Source organism: Carassius auratus, unplaced genomic scaffold (genome assembly GCF_003368295.1).
Source record: "Carassius auratus strain Wakin unplaced genomic scaffold, ASM336829v1 scaf_tig00217679, whole genome shotgun sequence".
In the NCBI taxonomy this organism is placed as follows: domain Eukaryota; kingdom Metazoa; phylum Chordata; class Actinopteri; order Cypriniformes; family Cyprinidae; genus Carassius; species Carassius auratus.
This window is the reverse complement of record NW_020529182.1, coordinates 100097-125575: the sequence shown is the minus strand read 5'-3', so window position 1 is coordinate 125575 and position 25479 is coordinate 100097. Positions and strand designations below refer to the sequence as shown.

Here is a 25479-nt window from a genome sequence, read left to right as displayed (position 1 = left end):
CCAGCTCATTTCTATTTCCAGTTCCGCGTTGTTAATTGTTAATATTTTTTTTAATGAAAGATCATATTGATAAACGATTCAGACTTATTTTTACAGCTTTCTTGGATCATATTTACCAAGGGTGTAAATAATTGAGCACAACTGTAGGTCTACTTTAAGTTATGAATTATGCTTGATTGGATCTGTTTTAACATGTCTGTTGTTCATGTAAGCCCTAAAATAGAAAATGAAAGCACGCATAGAACAAGCTAGAACTTAATAAACAGGAATATCTTAGTTTATTTCCCTTTTAGTCTAAAATGGTCAGTGAAAAGATTTCTCCAAGCCTGTGTATCCCATTTGTTGCACATTTGATATGTAATGCCTGTCTTAATAAATGCATATGTTAGTTATTTTATTTTGTTCTCTTACATTTTTTTTTGCATAGGAATTTTAGTTTTTTTCTCAAACCTTATAATTAATGGGGACTTCTTTTTTTTTTTTTTTGCTACTGTGTATTATAGATTGCATGTGAAATGATTATGTATTTGCTGTTTTTTGCTTTTCTTATTAAATTAAATTATAATCTTTTAACTCTTATTTATTATTTGAACTCTTTACAGAATTCAACTGATGGCTGTACTTACCCAAGAGGAGTCATGCTGAGTATGCAGAGGAACAAGAATTTGGTGGGGTTTTCTGTCAAAGCATCTTAAGACTCCATCAGACTGATCACCTAAAGGCAGGGAAACCTTTATATGGATATAATCAGAGACCTAAAGTACCTGTCAGTGAACAGGAATGCAAGTACCGCGATTTAACTCATTATTTAAGTTGAAGTTGTAAAGAAAGAAATAGATTCATGAAATCTGAGGGTGAAACGTTTTTCCTTTTTCACTTTGATGGACTAAAATGGACTAAATAATCCTCCTTTGCACTTTATATGGACATGTTTTTGCTGAGGACCATTATATCCACCATTGCTGTCATCATTGCCAGTAATTTTGAACTTTCCTTCTGTGGATGTGCCCGTGCTGAATATGAAATAGATGGAAAATGTTGCCCCATCTGTGCTCCTGGTAAAGTACAAATATTTACTTTAGATTCTGTACAATAAAAGCTGGAATACACTGCACAAACTCTGGACAGATTTTTTCCCAGTGTTTGCAGTCTGGAGAAGTTGATGTTAGTTGCCAAAAGCCTAAGCCAGTCTTCAACTTGTGGGCAGGCAAAATTTACATATTTTGCAGAAAATAGTGTATAATGGTAAACAATTGATTTTATCCAGTTGGAGATCAAACATGTTTAATATTTATGTCCGGGTTTTCCTCAGTAACCATAATGTATAATGCCTAGTGTTTTCAAATTTATGAAGATTTTAAAAGTTGTGTAGTGTATTCTAGCTGTGAGTAATGTTAACCAATATAACAAATAATAGAGTAATAATTTTACAATAATATAGTTAATAGATCCAACAGTTAAGTTATAATTTAAAGTTAAAAGTTATGTTTTAAATACAGGCAGCACAAAGATACACTGTTTTCAAACATGTATTACACAAGTCATTTAAACTATTGATTCAGTTTTGTTAAAATGCTGTTATGGCTATGTTTTGAATAACTGTGGTTGTAAGACACACGTGACTAGAAATGTCAAATCAGCTGATAAATCATGTGATGCAGCAAAGAGGTCACTTGACCAGAATTTTTTTCTTGAAAGTGTTTCTTTGATATGCAATCACTTTCTTTCAAGAAAAAACTTGTTTACCTTTCTTGTAGGGAACCGTGTTTATTGGCATTGTACTATAGACACCAGTACAACATGTGTTCCTTGTCCTCAATCAACTTACACAGATGAACCCAATGGACTCACAAAATGTTTTTCCTGCACTGTGTGTGATACAGGTGTGTGCCCATTAACTGATGGTAAAGAGATATAAACCCGTAATAAGGAGGTGCTGTCTAATGTATTTACACTTTAAATATGATGAGTTGCTTTGTTTTTGTGTCCACAGTCCAACACTTAAAAGATAAAAAGGCCTGTCCCGCTCTGCAGATACATTTTGTGAGCCTCAGGAAGGATTTCATTGCATTAAACTAAATAAAGCATCCTGTGCATTAGCAGTGGAACACACCGAATGTAAACCTGGACAATATATCAAACAGACAGGTGAGTGGATATATACTCAATTGTAGAATTTTAAAAACAGGGACAAAATGCATGCAAAATGTGTTTTAGCTAATGTATTTAACCCTAGTAATTACAACAAAAAAATCAGTTTTACTGATTTATTTACAATACATTTTCTATTTTACAGGAACAGCATTTACTGATACAGTATGTGCAGGCTGCACAGATGGAACTTATTCAAATGGCTCTCTGACGGCCTGCTTACCACATTCAAAGTGAGAAGTGTCAATTTCATTTAAAGATTACTCTAAAACTAGACATACTAATATTACTGAATTAAATCTCTTCAGATGTGAGACTATGGGACTTACAGAAATGAAACCAGGAACATCGTCCTCTGATGCTGAATGTGAGAAAGTGACTTCGGTTGGTCTTATAGTTGGAGTCACTATAGTTCTTGTAGCTGTTGTCACTGTGGCTATTATATCAGCATACATCATATACAGAAAACATAAAGCAAGTCGTTCTAAGAAATGTAAGAACTAAATTCTTATTATAAAATTGCATTAAATGCTTATTTTAACGTTACTATAATTAACAATAGCTGTACTTATACTTTTTATATAGCAGGTGAATGTCGCACCCCACGAGAAGCAACTGAGGATGATGAAACAGTAAGTGAATATCTGAACAGTTCTTTATTAACACAGTCAAACATTTCAAATATGATTGTAATAGGAAGCACCTTACTATAATATTGATGTAGTCTTCAATCTAAAAGTACATAATGCTTTATTTTATTTTTTTATTCCTTTAAAGACGTTGCCGACTCAGCTGAACCTACTTTGATAAACCAGTGTTACCAGGTAAGAGCAAACAGCTGATCAATTGTATCTTTATATTATAATGTTTGGCTGCTCACATTAAACCTGCTGTGTCGTTCTTCCTTTGAAAAAGTGCTTTCTAGTAAATGTCCCAGATTCTCCAAATGACAACCATTTATTTTTCAGTTCTGATTTTCCTTAAAACGATTAAGAAACTAAAGACATTACTACTATAGAGTGCATTTAATTGACTAGGGAAAAATTTATTATAAATTATTATATTATATATATTATATTATAATTATTAATGAAATATTGTTCATGTTATTATTTTCAGACATTGTTGTCTAGGCTAGTGAGGGGAGAAGCTTTTCTAAACTCTGAATAAGTTGAATCATGAACTTTGATTTGTTCTTTCAATTCACTTGAAGCAGCACATTCTGGTGGCACCTATAGTCAAACCAACATAACGAGAACACCAGTGTATAATGACACCTTTAGCAAATTGTTAAGTTTTTCATAAAGTATAACCTATCAAATCATTAAATATCTTAAAACATTAAGTATATATTTTTTGTGTTTTTTATTTGTTTTTAGTGTTTGTGTTTTTTGAGAGGGCTTGCTATCAGGTCAATTTGAGACAAGGCCTATATAACAACACTCTATTTTTCCAAATATGACTCATTAAAACTGAGCCTAAATTATAAAGATCACTGATCAGTTAAAACCATATTTCTGCTTCATTGGTCAACAAGATCAACTACCTTTGTGAACCATCAAAATGTACAAATCTAGTTTTTTTCACTACTAGAACCTGTCATTGCTTGATGTGTGTTCACTTAAATGACACAGTACAGTAAAATTACATGGCATTGTGGGGGGAAAATGTATTACACAGGCCAATTTTGTGTTATTCATACAGGACATATAGGACTTTTTACAGATTATGAGGAAAAAATGGCTTAAGCACATCAGTGGATCAAAGGATTATGTTTTTCTTTCCACAGAATTGCAACATGTTTTCTTCTCCACTAAGAAAAAGAAAAGTGTGTGCTGACATCAGGGACCCTTATAGTGATAAAGTGTATGTTGATTTTATGAATATTGTTTTTAAATTTAAATAATAAAACTTACAATGATGACCTCATGTTTATCAGCCATTTGTCCCAAAGAAATCAGTGACCAGCTTCTTTCTGCAATGTAAATCCACAATGTAGTTTTCTCTGGAGAGTGACCATGGATACACTGATTCTAACATCAACTGCAATCAAGAGAATATGGCAAGATAACTTTTTTTTTCTTTGTGAAATGCAATATCATACTGTGTTCATCATAATTAAGGCCCTTCCCCAAATGACACCTCATGTGCACTTCCGGTTTTGTGGACTTATAATGGTTGAACACAAAAGAAGATATTTGGAAGAATGTTTGTAACCAAACAGATCTCAGTCCCCATTGACTACCATAGTATATATTTTTTCCTACTATGGAAGTCAATGGGGACAGAGATCTGTTTGATTCTGTCATTCTTCCAAATATCTTCCTTTGTGTTCAACAGAACAACTCATACAGGTTTGGAACAACCTGAGGGTGAATAAAGTTAATCTGGGAAAACTCACTTTATTTGAAACGTAAATCATTTAAAGGTGGGAAAAGCCGATTTAGGTCGAATAGGAAAACAAACTTGTATCCAGTCAGCAGTAAGGAGTTTGTCTTCTCATGATTTGGAGGAGAGAGCGTTCAGTGCACAGGATGGACTTAACCGAGCCAAGCCACAGAAAGATAAAATGTTGGATTAAAAACAAAAGAGGGCTAAAGCCAAGAAGTAGGACTCATATAAATATTGGATAATTTTTCCAGTGCCTTAAGGAGCAGAAGGCCTGGGATCGGAGGCCGAGGATGCTTCGTTTCCACTCTAAATTTGTGTTGATATGTCATAAATCGAACACAGCAGCAGTTTTCTGTCTGGCAATTGTCGTATTGTGTATTTGAACATCACAGTAATGTACAGCTTCTGACTTTGCACGTGGTAAAATATTAAAATTAAATGAATTTAAACGTAGTTGAATCACATGAAACAGCAGCAGACCGTTTGCGCCCTCTGTAGGTATTTGTTATAATATAGGAATATTACATTGTGCATTTAATAGTGTTGTTCAACTGAAATGAAATTTGTTAGAGTAGTGCAAGTTATGTAAACAAACAAATCTACGTAAAGGAACTAAACATAATCTATTTTACATTATCTATTGTATTTTGTCCATTTGCAATATTGATAATTTAAGGATAATTTGTGCTGGATAAAAAACGAGTCAGCAACTAACTAAACATGTAAATGCAGTATTGAGCAGATAAATCACAGAAGTGACTTGACTTGTCTGGATGTTACAGGGACAGATGAGACACACGTGTGTTTATCCAGTGCCAGGGGCGTAGCCATCTTTTCAGAAGTGATGGGGGACAGAAAATTACACACACACACACACACACACACACAAACTGTGTGTGTGTGTGTGTGTGTGTATATATATATATATATATATATATATATATATATATATATATATATATACATACTGTATAACATTACGATATTAAATTTCTGTAATCTATATATCCTACCAGCAGTTTTTTTAACAGTAAGATTTTTAACGTTTTGAAAAAAGTATCTGCTCACCAAGCCTGCCTATATTTAATCCAAAGTACAGCAAAAGCATAATTAGCAGAATTATTTCTGAAGGATCGTGTGACTGGAGTAATGATGCAAAAAAAATTCAGCTTTGAAATCTCAATAAATTACATTATGAAATATATTCAAATATAAAACAGCTATTTTGTATAGGCTAGTAAAAATATTTCAACATTTCACTGATTTGCTGTACATTGGATCAAATAAATGCAGGCTTGGTGAACAGAAGAGACTTCTTTAAAAAAACATGAACAAGCTTACTGTTCTAAACATTTTTACTGGTAGTGCAGGCAAATATTATTTTTCTCTAATTTCTAGCTTTTAATTGTCTTAGAAATTCAGAACTGCTGGACATTAACAAATAGTAATAACGATTTGTTTATATACTACAAACACTTTTTATCACATAATAAGTCAGAATAGTTTCTATACTGTAATAAATGCTATGTCAATTAGCACTGTATTGTTCATATAATAGCCTACTTTATTTATCACCTGCTGGAGATTTTTTTGGATTTGAAAAAACTAAACCGAAAACAACTGTTTTCATACAGCAATAGCTGGACGCTGTTTTCCATATTAGGAGTTTCCTGTTATGACTTCGAGTATGAATGAAACACACACACACACACACACACACACTGCAGGAGAGTTTAGCGCTCCGTGATGCTCATTTCGCCTTCTCGGTCCGAAAAAACATCAGGTCATTCGCTGACTATCATGACTCTTTTGAGTTTAAAACTATATTTATTCACACCAGCTCTTGAAACCCTCTATACGAACACACTTGCATGAAAAAGTGCGGGGGACGAATTTCCGTGATGATAAAAGTGGGGGGGGACACGTCCCCCGCATCATCTACGCCCCTGTCCAGTGCAGAGTGACCGATGAAGAAATGCTGCCATCAAAGGATTTGTGTAAGTACACTACAAAAAGAAATAAATAATTTTGAATCTTAATTTGTTGTTTATTTTAATTAGTCTAATTTATACAACTATTGCAGCATTTTTCTTATTCTTGATTTCTGCGGTTTGCTGCAGATCTTTTGTGGTGCAGCAGGACCTGCAGGGAAAGATGAAAAAAAGGGATAAAATAAGACCTTATTTTACTTCTTATGGTGCTATGAAGTTAATGTGTAAACACAGTGTTATGATGCATGGAGAACATTTGCAACAAAGAATTGAGACAACGAATAGGCTACTTCAGCAATTAAGTTTTATTGCATCTTAAAATAAATCGAAGGCACCCGTCGATAACTCTCTGTGTCTTTTCTACGAAAATGAAGGGGCCGCTACAGTAAAACTCGCTCTGCTTGCCAAAGGGAGACTAAAGCTTAAAGCTTGAACCATTTTCTCAAGCTTGTTAACTCAAGAACAAACGTGAAAAAATGGTTCAAGCTTTAAGCTTTAGTCTCCCTTTGTCAAGCAGAGCGAGTTTTCTGTAGCGGCACTTTGATGCGCAGTAAACCCGGGTAGGAAAATCTGACGGGTAGGATAAAATGTCAGGACACCTGGCAGGAAAGTCTGACGCGAAGGATACGTCAGGACACCTGCTTGAAATGCTGGACGTGTCTGTTTTTAACTCCGCCCCGAATGCAAGCGGCTGCTCTTGTTGTTTGCCCTCTGTATTCCTGCTTCACGTCGAACGCACCTACCGTCATTAACTCTGTGACTGGCCGGATAATTTTCTTTCTTTGGTGAGATTTTTTTTGTGGGTATGTCTAGTCCTTGATTTTACCGCTGGTAAAACTAGTGTTTTACCAAACTATGTCTGTGTTACATTATTCTTTCGAGTAGAAATAACGTTTTTGAAAATGTGGTTATGCAATACCGACTTTGAAAAACTCTTTATAAGTGTGTCCAATCTACATTTATATTTATAAATAAAAAGATTCCAAAAGGTTGCAAATTAATTGATGGTTTGCTTTTTAGACCTTGTTGGTTTTCATTTTCGAAATGAAAGTGAAACTATTATAACGTCTTGATAAATACGCATTAAGCACACAGGCTTTTAACCCATAATACCTGAAGAGCTTGGAGAACATCTGACAATAATTCAGATAATAATTCACATTTTCTCATCCAGCTCATTTCTATTTCCAGGTCCGTGTTGTTAATTGTTAATATTTTTTTAATAAAAGATGATATTGATAAACGATGCAGACTTATTTTTTACAGCTTTCTTGGATCATATTTACCAAGGGTGTAAATAATTGAGCACAACTGTAGGTCTACTTTAAGTTATGAATTATGCTTGATTGGATCTGTTTTAACATGTCTGTTGTTCATGTAAGCCCTAAAATAGAAAATGAAAGCACTCACAGAAAAAGCTAGAACTTAATAAACAGGAATATCTTAGTTTATTTCCCTTTTAGTCTAAAATGGTCAGTGAAAAGATTTCTCCAAGCCTGTGTATCCCATTTGTTGCACATTTGATATGTAATGTCTGTCTTAATAAATGCATATGTTAGTTATTTTATTTTGTTCTCTTACATTTTTTTTTGCATAGGCATTTTAGTTTTTTTCTCAAACCTTATAATTAATGGGGACTTCTTTTTTTTTTTTTTTTTGCAACTGTGTATTATAGATTGCATGTGAAATGATTATGTATTTGCTGTTTTTTGCTTTTCTTATTAAATTATAATCTTTTAACTCTTATTTATTATTTGAACTCTTTACAGAATTCAACTGATGGCTGTACTTACCCAAGAGGAGTCATGCTGAGTATGCAGAGGAACAAGAATTTGGTGGGGTTTTCTGTCAAAGCATCTTAAGACTCCATCAGACTGATCACCTAAAGGCAGGGAAACCTTTATATGGACATAATCAGAGACCTAAAGTACCTGTCAGTGAACAGGAATGCAAGTACCGCGATTTAACTCATTATTTAAGTTGAAGTTGTAAAGAAAGAAATAGATTCATGAAATCTGAGGGTGAAACGTTTTTCCTTTTTCACTTTGATGGACTAAAATGGACTAAATAATCCTCCTTTGCACTTTATATGGACATGTTTTTGCTGAGGACCATTATATCCACCATTGCTGTCATCATCGCCAGTAATTTTGAACTTTCCTTCTGTGGATGTGCCCGTGCTGAATATGAAATAGATGGAGAATGTTGCCCCATGTGTGCTCCTGGTAAATTACAAATATTTACTTTAGATTCTGTACAATAAAAGCTGGAATACACTGCACAAACTCTGGACCGATTTTTTCCCAGTGTTTGCAGTCTGGAGAAGTTGATGTTAGTTGCCAAAAGCCTAAGCCAGTCTTCAACTTGTGGGCAGGCAAAATTTACATATTTTGCAGAAAATAGTGTATAATGGTAAACAATTGATTTTATCAAGTTGGAGATCAAACATGTTTAATATTTATGTCCGGGTTTTCCTCAGTAACCATAATGTATAATGCCTAGTGTTTTCAAATTTATGAAGATTTTAAAAGTTGTGTAGTGTATTCTAGCTGTGAGTAATGTTAACCAATATAACAAATAATAGAGTAATAATTTTACAATAATATAGTTAATAGATCCAACAGTTAAGTTATAATTTAAAGTTAAAAGTTATGTTTTAAATACAGGCAGCACAAAGATACACTGTTTTCAAACATGTATTACACAAGTCATTTAAACTATTGATTCAGTTTTGTTAAAATGCTGTTATGGCTATGTTTTGAATAACTGTGGTTGTAAGACACACGTGACTAGAAATGTCAAATCAGCTGATAAATCATGTGATGCAGCAAAGAGGTCACTTGACCAGAATTTTTTTCTTGAAAGTGTTTGTTTGATATGCAATCACTTTCTTTCAAGGAAAAACTTGTTTACCTTTCTTGTAGGGAACCGTGTTTATTGGCATTGTACTATAGACACCAGTACAACATGTGTTCCTTGTCCTCAATCAACTTACACAGATGAACCCAATGGACTCACAAAATGTTTTTCCTGCACTGTGTGTGATACAGGTGTGTGCCCATTAACTGATGGTAAAGAGATATAAACCCGTAATAAGGAGGTGCTGTCTAATGTATTTACACTTTAAATATGATGAGTTGCTTTGTTTTTGTGTCCACAGTCCAACACTTAAAAGATAAAAAGGCCTGTACACGCTCTGCAGATACATTTTGTGAGCCTCATGAAGGATTTCATTGCATTAAACTAAATAAAGAATCCTGTGCATTAGCAGTGGAACACACCGAATGTAAACCTGGACAATATATCAAACAGACAGGTGAGTGGATATATACTCAATTGTAGAATTTTAAAAACAGGGACAAAATGCATGCAAAATGTGTTTTAGCTAATGTATTTAACCCTAGTAATTACAACAAAAAAATCAGTTTTACTGATTTATTTACAATACATTTTCTATTTTACAGGAACAGCATTTACTGATACAGTATGTGCAGGCTGCACAGATGGAACTTATTCAAATGGCTCTCTGACGGCCTGCTTACCACATTCAAAGTGAGAAGTGTCAATTTCATTTAAAGATTACTCTAAAACTTGACATACTAATATTACTGAATTAAATCTCTTCAGATGTGAGACTATGGGACTTACAGAAATGAAACCAGGAACATCGTCCTCTGATGCTGAATGTGAGAAAGTGACTTCGGTTGGTCTTATAGTTGGAGTCACTATAGTTCTTGTAGCTGTTGTGGCTGTCGCTATTATATCAGCATACATCATATACAGAAAACATAAAGCAAGTCGTTCTAAGAAATGTAAGAACTAAATTCTTATTATAAAATTGCATTAAATGCTTATTTTAACGTTACTATAATTAACAATAGCAGTACTTATACTTTTTATATAGCAGGTGAATGTCGCACCCCACGAGAAGCAACTGAGGATGATGAAACAGTAAGTGAATATCTGAACAGTTCTTTATTAACACAGTCAAACATTTCAAATATGATTGTAATAGGAAGCACCTTACTATAATATTGATGTAGTCTTCAATCTAAAAGTACATAAAGCTTCACTTTATTTTTTTATTTTAAAGACGTTTCAGACTCCGCTGAACCTACTTTGATAAACCAGTATTAACAGGTAAGAACCAACAGCTAATCAATTGTATCTTTATATTATAATATTTAGACTGCTCACATGAAACCTACTGTGTAGTTCTTCCTTTGAAAAAGTGCTTTCTAGTAAATGTCCCAGAATCTCCAAATGACAACCATTTATTTTTCAGTACTGATTTTCCTTAAAAAAAAAAAAAGAAAATAAAGAAATTAGTACTGTAGAGTGCATTAAATTGACTAGGGAAAAAATGTTTTATAAATTGTATGACATGACATGATTTAGCAAATTGTTAAGTTTTTCATAAAGTATAACCTATCAAATCATTAAATATCTTAAAACATTAAGTGTATTTTTTTGTGTGTTTTTTATTTGTTTTTAGTGTTTGTGTTTTTTGAGAGGGCTTGCTATCAGGCCAATTTGAGACAAGGCCTATATAACATCACTCTATTTTTCCAAATATGACTCATTAAAACTGAGCCTAAATTATAAAGATCACTGATCAGTTAAAACCATATTTCTGCTTCATTGGTCAACAAGATCAACTACCTTTGTGAACCATCAAAATGTACAAATCTAGTTTTTTTCACTACTAGAACCTGTCATTGCTTGATGTGTGTTCACTTAAATGACACAGTACAGTAAAATTACATGGCATTGTGGGGGAAAAAATGTATTACACAGGCCAATTTTGTGTTATTCATACAGGACATATAGGACTTTTTACAGATTATAAGGAAAAAATGGCTTAAGCACATCAGTGGATCAAAGGATTAATTATGTTTTTCTTTCCACAGAATCGCAACATGTTTTCTTCTCCACTAAGAAACACAAAAGTGTGTGCTGACATCAGGGACCCTTATAGTGTTAAAGTGTATGTTGATTTTATGAATATTGTTTTTAAATTTAAATAATAAAACTTACAATGATGACCTCATGTTTATCAGCCATTTGTCCCAAAGAAATTGGTCTTGTGGACTTATAATGGTTGAACACAAAAGAAGATATTTGGAAGAATGTTTGTAACCAAACAGATCTCAGTCCCCATTGACTACCATAGTATATATTTTTTTCCTACTATGGAAGTCAATGGGGACCGAGATCTGTTTGATTCTGTAATTCTTCCAAATATCTTCCTTTGTGTTCAACAGAACAAAGAAACTCATACAGGTTTGGAACAACCTTAGGGGTGAGTAAACGATGATAGAATTTTCATTTTTGGGTGAACTTTCCCTTTAAGGCCACGTTTCCTCTTTTTAACTTCTTTGAAGCGTTAAAGTCGGTTATTCAAAATGGAGGTTTAAAAAGACATGGATAAAAATGGTGGGGTTTTTACAAGACGTACGACATGAGCTATTTCTTTTTCTTCTTTTTGGTAAGACGAAGAGCTGTGTGAACCGGTTGTGTTGAACTCTGAAAAGTAAAAACGCCATTAAAGTAAGACAAATCTTACACTAAAGAGGGAGGTCTGTCGATAAATCAAAAGTGAAAGTTAAACACGTTAAATAGTCTTTTTTAATTATTATTTGTACATGAAATCATGAAAGTTTTGAATGGCGTAATTGGTAGCTACTAAAAATGGAGCATTCTTGTTTCTAACAGTTCTTCGTACACAGTTCGCATTCGGAAAAGCTTGTGGCCCGAGTGAATATAAATCAGCTGCTGGAGAATGTTGCCCCATGTGCAATATTGGTAGGTTCACTAATCATTAAGCACATTTTAAATAAGCGATACTAACATTGATAGTTTTACAACGTACAACATTATTATTATTTTTTTCATTCTATTTCAAAAGATACCTAAAATCTGTAGTTACATGTTCACCGGATGTAAGGGGCACGTTGTGAGTGACGCAGTGTAAATACACTTGTTTCTTTTGTGATAAAGCTGTCTGCACTGGAAAATTAATTTAATTTAATTTAATTTATTTTTTCGTAAATGATATTAAATATATATATATTACTAGTTTTATTACAATTTAATATCAATATAGGCTGAAATTTTAAGATAAATATTAGTATACAATTGTATATATAATCAGTGTTTATTCTATTTTTATGCAATTTCCCCCTTAAATACATTAAGATAAAAGTTATTCACCTCTGCATTCGTTGCTGAAATCCGACCTTGAGCTGACGGCAGATCACTTGTTGCTCTTTGGGTGAATATCACCGCATTGAGCATCTTCCTTCACTTGGCGAGGGGTGTATCTTCTTCCTGTGCCCATCCCTGCTCTGTATGTTACTTAAAACGCCAATCAAATAACCTGTCAAAAGCTTCGACTTGATTTATTTTTACATCAACCACAACATCTCAGATGAACGTACGCAGAACTTGCTTCTCTGTTAAGGTTGATGGTGAAGCACGTGCGTTATTTATAAGGCTCCATTTTAAGCATAGGGTCAGAGTAAACGTGTTTTGCATAGCCATTGAATCTCTGCAGGAAGTATGAAAACACCTAAAGGAAACACATTGTCAACATGCCTTGCTTACGGCCGGTGACAGTTTATTACACTTGTTAAATCACTTTTAACAGTATTATATGCATTATTTCCTTACATGTCTGGTCTGGTGTCTTCCAACCCCAAGATCAAGAACTAAACCACTGTTTCTTTATGTGTTGTTTGTAGGATCAGTTGTTCACCGTGACTGTAGTGGGGACTTTAGTACCACGTGCAAACCCTGCACTCCAGGAACATTCATAAGTGAGCCTAATGGGCTTCATAAATGTTTCACATGCAGAAACTGTGTTGAAAGTATGTGTTTTTTATGTTTGTTTGTTTTTAATCTTTGTGTCATTTACTTGTATTACTTCTGTATGTATTACTGTCCTCCTTTAGGTCAAGGCCTTTACATCCAGCATAAATGCACTACAATAGAAGACACCATCTGTGGTATACTTGATGAATATTACTGCATTGATTACTCAAATTTACAGTGTAGTCACGCTCAAAAACACAGTGTTTGCAAACCAGGACAAGAAACAAAAACACCAGGTATTGTTTCAGAATACTTAAAAGAATATTTGTATATATTCCTGTAATAAAATTCATAAATTTTCCATGATTTAATGTTCAAAGGGATGGTTCGCCCAAACAGGTGAATTTAAGAACACTCTCTGTGTCTGCTTACAGGAACAAAGACATCAGATGCAGTATGTGTGGACTGCCCTCATGGGTTTTATTCTCCATCAGGTCTGAACTGCACCAAATGGACTGAGTAAGTGAAATATGATTTGTACTTCCTGCAGTATTTGGAATTTTATCTGTTTTTAATGATGTTTATTTTTTCTCAGTTGTTCAGCTAGGAATGAAATTGAGACAGAAAATGGCAGCTCTGTTAAAGATGTCACATGCACAACGAAAAAGCGGGAAAGATATGGTCTCATTTTTGCAATAGTCTTAACATCATTATTCTACATAATTCTATACATTGCCCCACTGAGCACAAGTAAGTACATGCAGGATTCATCTGAGTTAAAAAAAAACCTGATTAAAGAAACCTGGTAGCAAATAACTAAGTACTGGTGGTTTTGCTGGTTATTATTAAAATGAAAGATTATGAATTAATTAATTGAATCATTATTAAATATGTCTTGTGATTAAAATTATGTGATCTTGTTTGTATAGAGATCAGCCTATACATTTTATTTAAAAAGTCTTTAACAAGATTAGTTATTGTCATTAACTTTGTTAGTAGGGTAATAAATGTTAATACATTTAATGTTATACATAAATAAAAAAATAAAAAAATAATTAAATGGCAATACACAATATACCCACAATTTAAGTGTTATTTTAAGAATTATTTTCTGGCGGGGGGATTCTGCTACAGAATGTACTAATTATGTTTGTGTTTATTGCACTATTGTACTATAATCACCACAAATAATTTATCTCTTTTTTATGTTTTATAGGTTGTAAACTTAAAGTAAGTTATTTTTTATTAAAAAAGAATGTAATATTTGATGCTGCATTTTTCAACAATTTAATTTAGGTCAATCTCCTTCTACTTTTGAACTATGTATATTATTCACACGTTTAATTATTAAAAAAATAATTTGCTCTATTATGAGTTCTTTGAGTTCATGAAAATCTTGAAAAGTTAATGAAAATGATTTGCCTTGATATTGACTGATGTTGGTTTTTGTTACACTCAACAGTATCCTATTGAAGAAACAAATCCTGCAACCCAAGACAACACAGCACAACCCAAAAACAACACACTGCAAGAGGTAATAACTAGTCATTCAGGTGAAAAAGTTATAATAAACCTAATATATGTACATATTGTTTGTTTACAGGGATAAACACTTAGGAACAAGTTGCTTCCCAAGAATCTGTCACACCACCTGATTATAGAAGTGTGACATTGCATTCTTCTCCGTCTGCTGTGACCTTGCCGTGGTGGAGAAGCTTGAGTTCTTCCAGCACCTTGACAACTGTGAGAGCATGTTAACCACAGCAGTGTAATCACATCTAGGAGGACAAACTAACAACAGCAAGCACCTATACAGACCTACTCATCCCTGACACTACAACAAATAGACTGCATTTGAAATACCATACTGTAAGAAGACCAACTACTTCTGTCGGGAGAACAGGGCTAATGCAAACCTTTTCTCAGTGACTGTTTACAAAGGTTGTATTTCGAAGTCAACGTCTAGACAGCTAAAAGTGATTGATAAAACGGCTAAAATGGAAAAGGTCACATGCACATACAAGTATCAGCTTACAGTATTGTTCAAAATAATAGCAGTACAATGTGACTAACCAGAATAATCAAGGTTTTTAGTATATTTTTTATTGCTACGTGGCAAACAAGTTACCAGTAGGTTCAGTAGATTCTCAGAAAACAAATGAGACCCAGCATTCATGATATGCACGCTCTTAAGGCTGTGCAATTGGGCAATTAGTTGAAAGGGGTGTGTTCAAAAAAATAGCAGTGTCTACCTTTGACTGTACAAACTCAAAACTATTTTGTACAAACATTTTTTTTTTCTTGGATTTAGCAATCCTGTGAATCACTTAACTAATATTTAGTTGTATGACCACAGTTTTTTAAAACTGCTTGACATCTGTGTGGCATGGAGTCAACCAACTTGTGGCACCTCTCAGCTGTTATTCCACTCCATGATTCTTTAACAACATTCCACAATTCATTCACATTTATTGGTTTTGCTTCAGAAACAGCATTTTTGATATCACCCCACAAGTTCTCAATTGGATTAAGGTCTGGAGATTGGGCTGGCCACTCCATAACATTAATTTTGTTGGTTAGGAACCAAGACTTTGCCCGTTTACTAGTGTGTTTTGGGTCATTGTCTTGTTGAAACAACCATTTCAAGGGCATGTCCTCTTCAGCATAGGGCAACATGACCTCTTCAAGTATTTTAACATATGCAAACTGATCCATGATCCCTGGTATGCGATAAATAGGCCCAACACCATAGTAGGAGAAACATGCCCATATCATGATGCTTGCACCTCCATGCTTCACTGTCTTCACGGTGTACTGTGGCTTGAATTCAGAGTTTGGGGGTCGTCTCACAAACTGCCTGTGGCCCTTGGACCCAAAAAGAACAATTTTACTCTCATCAGTCCACAAAATGTTCCTCCATTTCTCTTTAGGCCAGTTGATATGTTCTTTGGCAAATTGTAACCTCTTCTGCACATGCCTTTTTTTTAACAGAGGGACTTTGCGGGGGATTCTTGAAAATAGATTAGCTTCACACAGACGTCTTCTAACTGTCACAGTACTTACAGGTAACTCCAGACTGTCTTTGATCATCCTGGAGGTGATCATTGGCTGAGCCTTTGCCATTCTGGTTATTCTTCTATCCATTTTGATGGTTGTCTTCCGTTTTCTTCCACGTCTCTCTGGTTTTGCTCTCCATTTTAAGGCATTGGAGATCATTTTAGCTGAACAGCCTATCATTTTTTGCACCTCTTTATAGGTTTTCCCCTCTCTAATCAACTTTTTAATCAAAGTACGCTGTTCTTCTGAACAATGTCTTGAACGACCCATTTTCATCAGCTTTCAAATGCATGTTCAACAAGTGTTGGCTTCATCCTTAAAAAGGGGCCACCTGATTCACACCTGTTTCTTCACAAAATTGATGACCTCAGTGATTGAATGCCACACTGCTATTTTTTTGAACACACCCCTTTCAACTAATTCAACTAATTGCCCAATTGCACAGCCTTAAGAGCGTGCATATCATGAATGCTGGGTCTCATTTGTTTTCTGAGAATCTACTGAACCTACTGGTAACTTGTTTGCCACGTAGCAATTAAAAAAATATACGAAAAACCTTGATTATTCTGGTTAGTCACATTGTACTGCTATTATTTTGAACAATACTGTACAAATCAGCCTAAATTGTACAAAAGTTTTATTCTATATAAGCACTATGTATTGTTGCATATTGTAACAATAGTGGCCTTAATATTTGACCTTATTTGAACATTAACAAGAAGTTGTTGACAAGAGTTATCTTCAAATTTGTAGTTTGTGCTGATCATTAATGTTATGAAAGCAGTGTTGGTAAAACTGCTTTAACTGTATTTTAATGTTTATGATGACTGTTCTTAAGCATTCATTCCAATTCTGTGTTTTTGTATTGACTTTTTTAAAGATTGTATTTTTATGTACGTGCACTACATCTAATTATCTAATGTTGTGGTTTGTTGCATCATGTTCCAGGGACAAACGAAAAATGACCTTAAATATTTAGGAAAAAATGAGCAGACATTTCAGTGGCCACATTTACCACTATCACACAGCACAGTTAAAGCATTAGGTCAACTGGTAACACTTTAGAATACTGTTTCTTACTTACTACATAACTATTAAGGAATTATTGAAGAACTAACAGGTTCATTAACACTTAACTCACTACTGTTAACTACTAAGAAAGATGTTATTTTATGATTATGTTAAGTAACAGTTAGCTAATCAGTAACTAATATATTCTGTCATACCTCCTGAAGAACTACTAATTATCTAATATTTAAGGTTCAAGAAAAATAACTATGAGGACTCGGAAAAACGACAGGTCTCAGACGTAAAGGACTCGGGTGGAATTTCACGTTGTCCCGCCCCATGTGACGTCACACACACACGCCATATTATATTTTACCAGTTTTTTTCAAATGTTACACTAATGAAGTTATATATGGACGAGAACATGCATTTCGAGAGTCTTGTGTGCATGTTTAAAAAGTTAGTTAGCCATATTCCAAATCAGTCCCCCAATCTGGCCACTTTAAATGCAAAATGAGTGGATCTTAAATCAGTTGTGGAACAAAATCCCTTTAAAGGCGAAATTTCATTCATTTAATTCTACTGACACTGATTTCCTCTGATATTCCTTATTCATCATTGGGTGCTTCGGTAACTCTTACAGTGATTGATTTTAATGTAATATTTCCAATACATGTGAATAACAGAAAAGAACATTTGTTACATCAAAAAACATGCTGTGCACATAACAAATAAAAGGTTTATGGCAAATCCAGTGTTTGATGTTCATTTTCAAATAATTTGCACCATTAGGAATATGATAAAACTTCTGGCATGTTCTTTGTTACAAGCAGTGTGATACAGCATGACAGCGGAGCTGAACATGGGTTTATACATTTAGAGGCCAAGAATTAAAAAAGTAAACAATTACAATTCTGACCCAAGCAACTTTAACGGATCTGAAGCATGAAATTGGAACTCGGCAAATAACAAGCAAGAATGCAAGCAACATTTTCATGAAGTTTAATAGTTGTGGATGACTATAAAAAATAGAATAATTGAACCAGCATGTTGAATATGTAGAATATTTACTCGGTTCTTGATTTTAAAAAGTTTCAACTAGGCAGCAAACAAGGTTTCCCAAAAGTGCATTGAATTATTATGGAATATAAATTATTTCTGAATAATTTTAATTACTTACTGAATATGTAATGCTAAAACTACAAAGATTTAATTCAGAAAACAAAGTAGGCTATTGATAAAGGCACATAAATCATTCAAAGATGTGAAAAATTAAATGATGACATCTTAAGTTACTTAAATGTATTACAAACAACTATAAGATAGTACAGTGCTTAAGAAGGCCAAGACTGAATAAAACGTATAATGACACTGAGATATAATGAACATTAAAAAGGGAAAAGAGTAAATAAACTGTAAAAACTATATAAATTTTTTTCTTGTACAGTAATAGGTGGTATTCCCATTCATATTGAGGGTCATGCAGTGTACAGTCTTTGAAGTCATTTAAACAGTAAGAGACATGACTAAATGTTCATGCTTTGCATCCGCTCCAGCGCAGCTTCCTTCTCCTTCAGGAGATCCTTCAAACGTTTGATTCTCTCCCGTCGTTTTATCTCCTCAGCATCCAGCGTCTCCAACATGTACAGTGACTGTGTTGGAAATTTGTCTATTTTGTGACCCTGCTGTTTCTTAGAGAGTGACATGCTGGGGTTGTCTGATGCGGTTTGCACCTGGCTGGTGTCTTGCTGTGACGTTTCAGCATCTGTGTTGATGCTTGTCATGTTACCACATTCTGTTCTGATTGAGGACAGTTCAGTCTGGTTGTTGTGGTCCTGTAAACTGGATAAAGAGGGAGCACTTGAACACATATTCATTGAACTCTTAGGTGAGGAGATGCTGTGTGACGTGTCACTAGTAGAGCTTTCTAACAGAGCTTTGTCTTTACATGGATTTCCAGAATACCGTTTCTTCCCTGCTTTCTTAACAAGACCTTTATTTTGAGGTTGAAGTTTTTGAGATTGGTGAGTCTCTCCTGGGGTTTTATTCAAGCAGCTTCTTCTTTTCGCTTTGTGTGATTCAGCAACAGTACATGGATTCGGTCTGTCTTGTGAATGGAGGGATGAAGTGTTTTCAGCAGCCCCTAAAACAGTCCCACAAGGACAGGCCGTGCACACCCTAACCTTAATAGAGCGCGGTGAGGTCTTCCTTGAAGAGGAAGGAGGAAAAGGATGACTCAAAGTATGTTTTGCTTTTGGTTTGTGTGAGGGAGTAAGATCGCATGTGTTACCAGTAAAATCTGCTGGCATTTCAGAGAACATGTGAACCTTATCAGTTTTAGATTCTGTTGGTAAACAGACCTCTTCTTGATGAGCCGAACTGTTTTCCATGGGAACAACTGAACATTTAGAGGCAGGTAAAATGTGTGTGGAGTTTAGGGAGGGAATATCTTGGCTCCCATCCTGTTCCAGCTTTTTTCTTTTGACCTTCAGGCCTTCATCCTCCTCGGTTTTTGTGTAGGGAACCTAGCAATTGAACAAAGTGGCATGAAATAATTCAATGCTGTTACTCCCACAGTATCTCCTGACAAAACAAGTGAAAAAAAAAATTCCAAGGACAAACAAGCTAGAGCGGTATTTAACTTATGAAAAAAAAAAAATAAAAAAAAAAATTCCCTTTTATTTTTATATTTCAAGTTTTAATTTTACCTTACATTAAAGAGATTTTATTTTATTTTTGTCATTATTAGTTTTTTTAACGTCCGTTTAGCTTTATTTTTATTTTAATCATTTTAACTTAGTCACCAAGGCAGCATTTCTATTTTTTTTTCTTCCATTTTTTTTTTTTAGATTTTCACCTAATAATCATATTTGAATTGAATTCAGCTTTACAATTACTAAAAATATCTTTTGTATCAAAAACACTGATGATATCTTCTGTAATACACAGTGGGTCTGATAAACGCTGCTGTAGGAAATATGTACATACTCTGTACATTATGACACAATTTGGAAGCGTGAATATGCAACTTGCCTTCATCATTTGCTGTATTTTTGACTGTATTTTTGACTCCTGGATCACTTTACGAAGACCATCTAATGTGCATTTGTTTATGAAAAGTCTTTCTGAAAGTAGATCTGGCTTCACAGTCAGCTTTGTCCTTTGCAAGCATATTTGTGCATCAGACGTGATGCCAAATTCTTTTCTTAGCTGACAGTCACTCTTGGGTTGACTCTTTTCAAAGGGCTGTGACAGAAGAGAGAAGAATGCATTATTTGTCAGCCTAGTAAAAGTTGTTAATTAATGACAGCTCACATAAAACAGGTTTACATTACCTTTTCAGTATTATCAGTGGCTTGAACACAGACACTCTGACGTGGTTCCAGAATGCTGACAGTTTCAGCAACATCTACGTCATCTTGACATCTCATCTCAGGTGGACTTCCACTCTCCAAGTCTTTATCTGCCTCCATATTCACATTTTCAGAAAGGCAGCTCAAATCCCTTTCAGCTCGTACATTTCCCTCGACCTGCTCATCCATCATCTCATCACTTGTTTTGGCCGCAGGATTATTCGGACCACCATCTTTTTCCATTTCAGCGCATGCCAGTTTTCCCTCTTCCTTCTGAGAGACAGACTTTGCATTTATCTCCACGTGTTGAACTTTGTCACATTTGTTCTGAGAGGCAGCTCTCTCCACTTTATCACCAGCATGAGTCTCAGACTTGGGTGGAATATACGACACAAATATTACATTAGAGTCTTCATCGCTCTCATCCACCTCTGTTTGACTCGGTGTGGGCAAATTTCCCGGAGCACCTCCCAGACACGTGGACATCTCCTCCTCATCATCACAGAGATCAATGATTTCACTTACATTTAGTTTTGGGTCTTGCTTAGGAGAGCTTGAGCCCAGAGCGGAGCTGGCAGGCAGGGCAGGAGAGGTGCTGACAACCCCCCTCTTACCACCTTCACTGATCATCACATCCTTGGCAATCTGCGAATTTTTCTTTGCCACAAAGTAGACCTTCCCATTGCACATGACCAGAGCATTGTCTTTGCCTGGGGTGATCTTTTCGTGGCTGGCCTGAGGAGGTGTGGGTTTGCTTAGCGCGATTTCATTTACCGTCCCGACTGAGTTGAAATGCTTAACTGCATTCATGGTGTCAGAGCTGACATTCGGTGTCGATACAGGAATAAGACAAGGAGCGGATACACCCGTTCCCTCCTGGACGACCCATTTAATGGGAGTGTTCACTTCTTCATTCGTTTTAGGAACACTGACAGGTGCAGGGAGATTTTTAAACAGTGTCTCCTGTATTTGACTTGGCTTTGTAACCGAAACCACTTGCTGGTCAGAATTTAGCTTGACAGAGTTCACAGGGGAAACAAACACAACAGTTGGCGGACCCTTTTCGATGTTACTCACAGAGTTCATTATCCGGCATTTGATGGACTGTGGGAGCGCCGTGGCTGGCAGGGTCCTGACTTTAGCATTCGCAGGGATCTGCAGGAAATGACCGTTTGGGAGAACGGGTGACTTAACTGTAACAGGCAACGTTTGCACCGCGGCCATGACCCGTCCGTTCGGCTGAGGAGGTAACTGGACTGAATACTGGGAAGCCGAGGGTGTTGAAAGAGGAACATGCACTGGCTTTGGATTGTGAATAATGAGGTTACTAGCTCCACCGTGCTGAGTTCTGACGGCGTTAGACACAGTTCTGACCTGCGGCAGGGTTTTCAGGACATACCGTTCATCTGCTATGGGCTGAAGGGAGGGAAGCCGAGTCTGTGTTTGATATGAAGAGGCAGCAGGTGCATGAATGGGTTTTACATTGGATTTCAGTTGTAGATCCACACGGTCTCTTTCTGTACTAAACGATGTCTGATAAAAATGTCCGTTTACTTTCTGGACAGGAATCAATTTCATGACATTTTTCCCGTCGGGTCCCACCGCAGGCATTGCTTGGTAATAGACTCCTGTTCCACTGAAAGATGAAGAAAAATTATACATCAAAATTAGCTTTAAGAACTGATGTACACACACAAACAATGCTGTTTGTTTGGTATCAGTAAGATTTGTAATGTTTGTTAAAGAAGTCTATTCTGTTCATCATGGCTGCATTTATTTGATCAGAAATATAGAAAAAAAACAGTAATATTGTGAAATATTTTGGTAATTACATAAAGGTTTTCTATTTTAATATACTTTGAAATGTTTTTTTTTTTTTTTTATTCCTGTGATGCAAAGCTGAATTTTCATCAGCATCATTACTCCAGTAATTTAGCATTTATAATAACAAGAAATGTTTCTTGACTTCCAAATATTCAGATTAGAATGATTTCTGAATGATCATGCAACACAGAAGACTTTCTAGGAATAAAACCACCTTAAAATACAAAACCACTGTTTATATTGTATTATTATTATTTCAATTAAATTAATCTTTAGAAAGCATAAGACACTTATTCCAAAAAACATCTTATGAATCCCAAACTTGTGAAAAATAATTTACAATTTGGTTTGCATTATTTAGAAATGTTTTTCTAAAATGTTTTTTAACCTGTATAATTCTCTGTAACAAACCAATGTCATATTAATTAATGCATTCAATTAATAATAAAAATATGAAAAATAATGAATGGAACACAAAAGTAACGTACTTCAAATGTCAAGTAAGTTAGCCCAAGTTAATATCTGTGTATAAGTGTAAAACTGTAGACATTAAACATCTTCTGATTATTTATAACACATTTGTCAGTCATCTGTCCACTAATTTACTGTGCATCTTTGTAGAAGAACTCGAGTTTCTAATGAAGTCTTTTTAAAGACATGTTCGGTTTTGCGCGGTTCAGAGGTAACGTTAACATTTTCGCTGGCGACAACAAGTCACCAAAACACTCGCCATTTTGAACAAGCTTAAAAACTACCGAGCTACAACACACACGACTGTTAACGCATAGACACAGAGCTGAATAACTTACCCCTCCATCATGAATATCTGCAGGCATCACACCTCAAGAAATATATCTATTGTAGATATTTTCTTCAACATATCGTTAGATTTTATCCACCAACTTGAAAACAGTCCTCTCGACTCACACCGGAAATACGCATGTCAAAATAAAAGACACCTGAAGCACAAAACGAAGGAAGACAAAAAGAAAAATCAATGCAAAAAATAAAAAAGGAAAGAAAGAAAAATCAATGCAAAAACGAAAAAAAAAAAGACCACGGCAAATAAGATTTAAGGAAAAAGATAGAATCAAAAAATAAACAGAAGCGAACAGAGAGAGAGAGAGAGAGCAAATGGGTTGAAGAAAGAATGAATGAACGAATGAATGAAACAGAAAAGAAAAATCAAAGAAATTAAAGAAAAATAAAAAAAATTATCAAAAGAACAAAAGCACAAGTGAAAGAGAAAGAGCAAATAGGATAGAGACATAAACAATTAAATGAAATATAAGAAACAAGTAAAGAATTAAAACAAAAAGAGCACACATACAGACACAAAATATTTTTTGGGGGAAAAAAAGATTACAAATGCAAGATATTGTAAGGCAATATAATATTTCTCAAAGTTTTTTTAAACAATACATTAAGAAGTAATTGTCAATATAATACAGCAAAACTGAATCAGATATCTTATTTACATAAAGGAGAGACAATAACAAGGAAAAAGAAAAAAAGCAGCAGCACAGGTCAGTTCAAAACACTACACAATAAGAGTTGGGGGTACTAGTCATACATACCTGGGATACAAATAAAAAAATAAAATAAAATAAGGGTTATTTGGGGTAAGGGCTAAATGTCTGATGGCTTAATAAATTGTGTCTGATAAATTTCTCAAAAGAAAGCTTTCTCCCTCCTTTATTATATTACAGATATCTGAGGTTGATATAAATGGTTTAGTTCCAAATATTTTTTTTAAAGGACACTACACATTTCAGAATATATGTAATCCTTCCAATTGACAAACCAACGGACATATTGTTGATTCAAAGTATAATGGGTGGCTTTTCCACTTTCTTCCAATACAAAGCTATTAGACTGATGGATCAGCCAAAGCGTCTGCACTCTGCACCTGAGGACAATCCCACATACAGTGTAAAAGTCTTCCGTGATCACCAGCATTTAATGCAAGTGTATTGGGTGTTTTGACTAATTTTGTTCCAGGAAATGAATTTGGATTCTGAAGAGATATGATTCTAACAATTTATAAAACATTGATATTAAACCTTTAGACTGGGGATAATAAGTTGAATTTTGATAATAAGTTTAATAAGTCTGAATGGGTTTTGGAAGCTAAATAAAGGGGCTTAAAAGGTTATTTAGAGTGATGCCATAGAAGAACCATTTTTGGTTCCACAAAGAACCATTCAGTCAAATGTTCTTTAAAGAACCTTCTCTTTCTTACCTTTTTGTGATCTGAAGAACCTGCTTTTGCTAAAGAACCTTTTGTTAACCAGAATGGTTCTTTCGATCTGAAATTTGTTTTCTGGAAACATTCAGACAAAAAGGTTCTTCTCTGTCATCGTGAAGCACCTTTATTTTTGTTGATGAGAAGAAACATAGCTCCTAAATTGTAGGCATTTAAATAAGTGTTTCTTGCGGATATCAAACTGTGCTACAATCTCTGCAAAGGACAAGTTATTGTCTTTTTAAAAATCATTTTTTTCAGGAATAAAAGTGGTAGAAAAGCATGAATATCGAATATTCTCAGGGTGCATATATCTCCAAATTTCTAGTAATTCATAAAACAACAGCCAAGAATGGAGTAGCGCTATCTTTACAGGTTCATACCTGTTTTTATAGTCTATGATTTATATGCATAGTTAAACAGTATATATATATATATATATATATATATATATATATGTATATATATACAGTACAGACCAAAAGTTTGAACACGCCTTCTCACTCAAAGAGTTTTCTTTATTTTCATGACTACGACAATTGTAGAGTCACACTGAAGGCATCAAGGGCTATTTGACCAAGAAGGAGAGTGATGGGATGCTGCGCCAGATGACCTGGTCTCCACAGTCACCAGACCTGAACCCAAT

At 34.7% G+C, this 25479-nt stretch overlaps 3 protein-coding genes and 2 long non-coding RNA genes across 7 annotated transcripts; 2 read left to right on the top strand and 3 right to left on the bottom strand.

Moving 5' to 3' along the window:
• Positions 1-2081: 2081 nt before the first annotated feature.
• LOC113102069 (tumor necrosis factor receptor superfamily member 5-like) lies at positions 2082-2888 on the top strand (the record flags this gene model as incomplete). The annotated part of the gene is made up of 4 exons (XM_026265731.1): positions 2082-2148; positions 2297-2384; positions 2460-2644; positions 2737-2888. Coding segments are annotated over 4 exons (468 nt in total), but the record flags the coding sequence as incomplete, so codon positions are not given.
• A 3705-nt stretch (positions 2889-6593) lies between these two features.
• LOC113102068 (uncharacterized) lies at positions 6594-12945 on the bottom strand. Its single transcript, XR_003290615.1, has 3 exons — positions 12747-12945; positions 8327-8415; positions 6594-6684 (listed from the first exon to the last, which is right to left on the bottom strand). It is a non-coding gene; the product is annotated as an uncharacterized LOC113102068 (long non-coding RNA).
• LOC113102067 (uncharacterized) lies at positions 11023-11612 on the bottom strand. The gene is made up of 2 exons (XR_003290614.1): positions 11571-11612; positions 11023-11467 (listed from the first exon to the last, which is right to left on the bottom strand). It is a non-coding gene; the product is annotated as an uncharacterized LOC113102067 (long non-coding RNA).
• On the top strand, positions 11906-15376 carry LOC113102066 (tumor necrosis factor receptor superfamily member 14-like). Of its 3 annotated transcripts, none has more exons than XM_026265729.1 (9): positions 11906-12021; positions 12249-12338; positions 13277-13351; positions 13487-13642; positions 13781-13865; positions 13942-14096; positions 14563-14576; positions 14809-14880; positions 14964-15376. In XM_026265729.1, the coding sequence occupies exons 1-9, from the start codon at positions 11967-11969 to the stop codon at positions 15102-15104; spliced, it is 843 nt and encodes a 280-aa protein (XP_026121514.1). In that variant the 5' UTR covers positions 11906-11966; the 3' UTR covers positions 15105-15376. The 3 variants fall into 3 exon arrangements, with proteins under 3 accessions (XP_026121514.1, XP_026121513.1, XP_026121515.1); XM_026265728.1 differs by having other exon boundaries at positions 11915-12021; positions 13277-13402; XM_026265730.1 differs by having other exon boundaries at positions 11916-12021; positions 13277-13402; positions 14950-15077.
• A 3101-nt stretch (positions 15377-18477) lies between these two features.
• On the bottom strand, positions 18478-23507 carry LOC113102065 (uncharacterized). The gene is made up of 4 exons (XM_026265727.1): positions 23398-23507; positions 20747-22400; positions 20445-20657; positions 18478-19936 (listed from the first exon to the last, which is right to left on the bottom strand). The coding sequence occupies exons 1-4, from the start codon at positions 23406-23408 to the stop codon at positions 18938-18940; spliced, it is 2877 nt and encodes a 958-aa protein (XP_026121512.1). The 5' UTR covers positions 23409-23507; the 3' UTR covers positions 18478-18937.
• Between the last annotated feature and the right edge of the window lie 1972 nt (positions 23508-25479).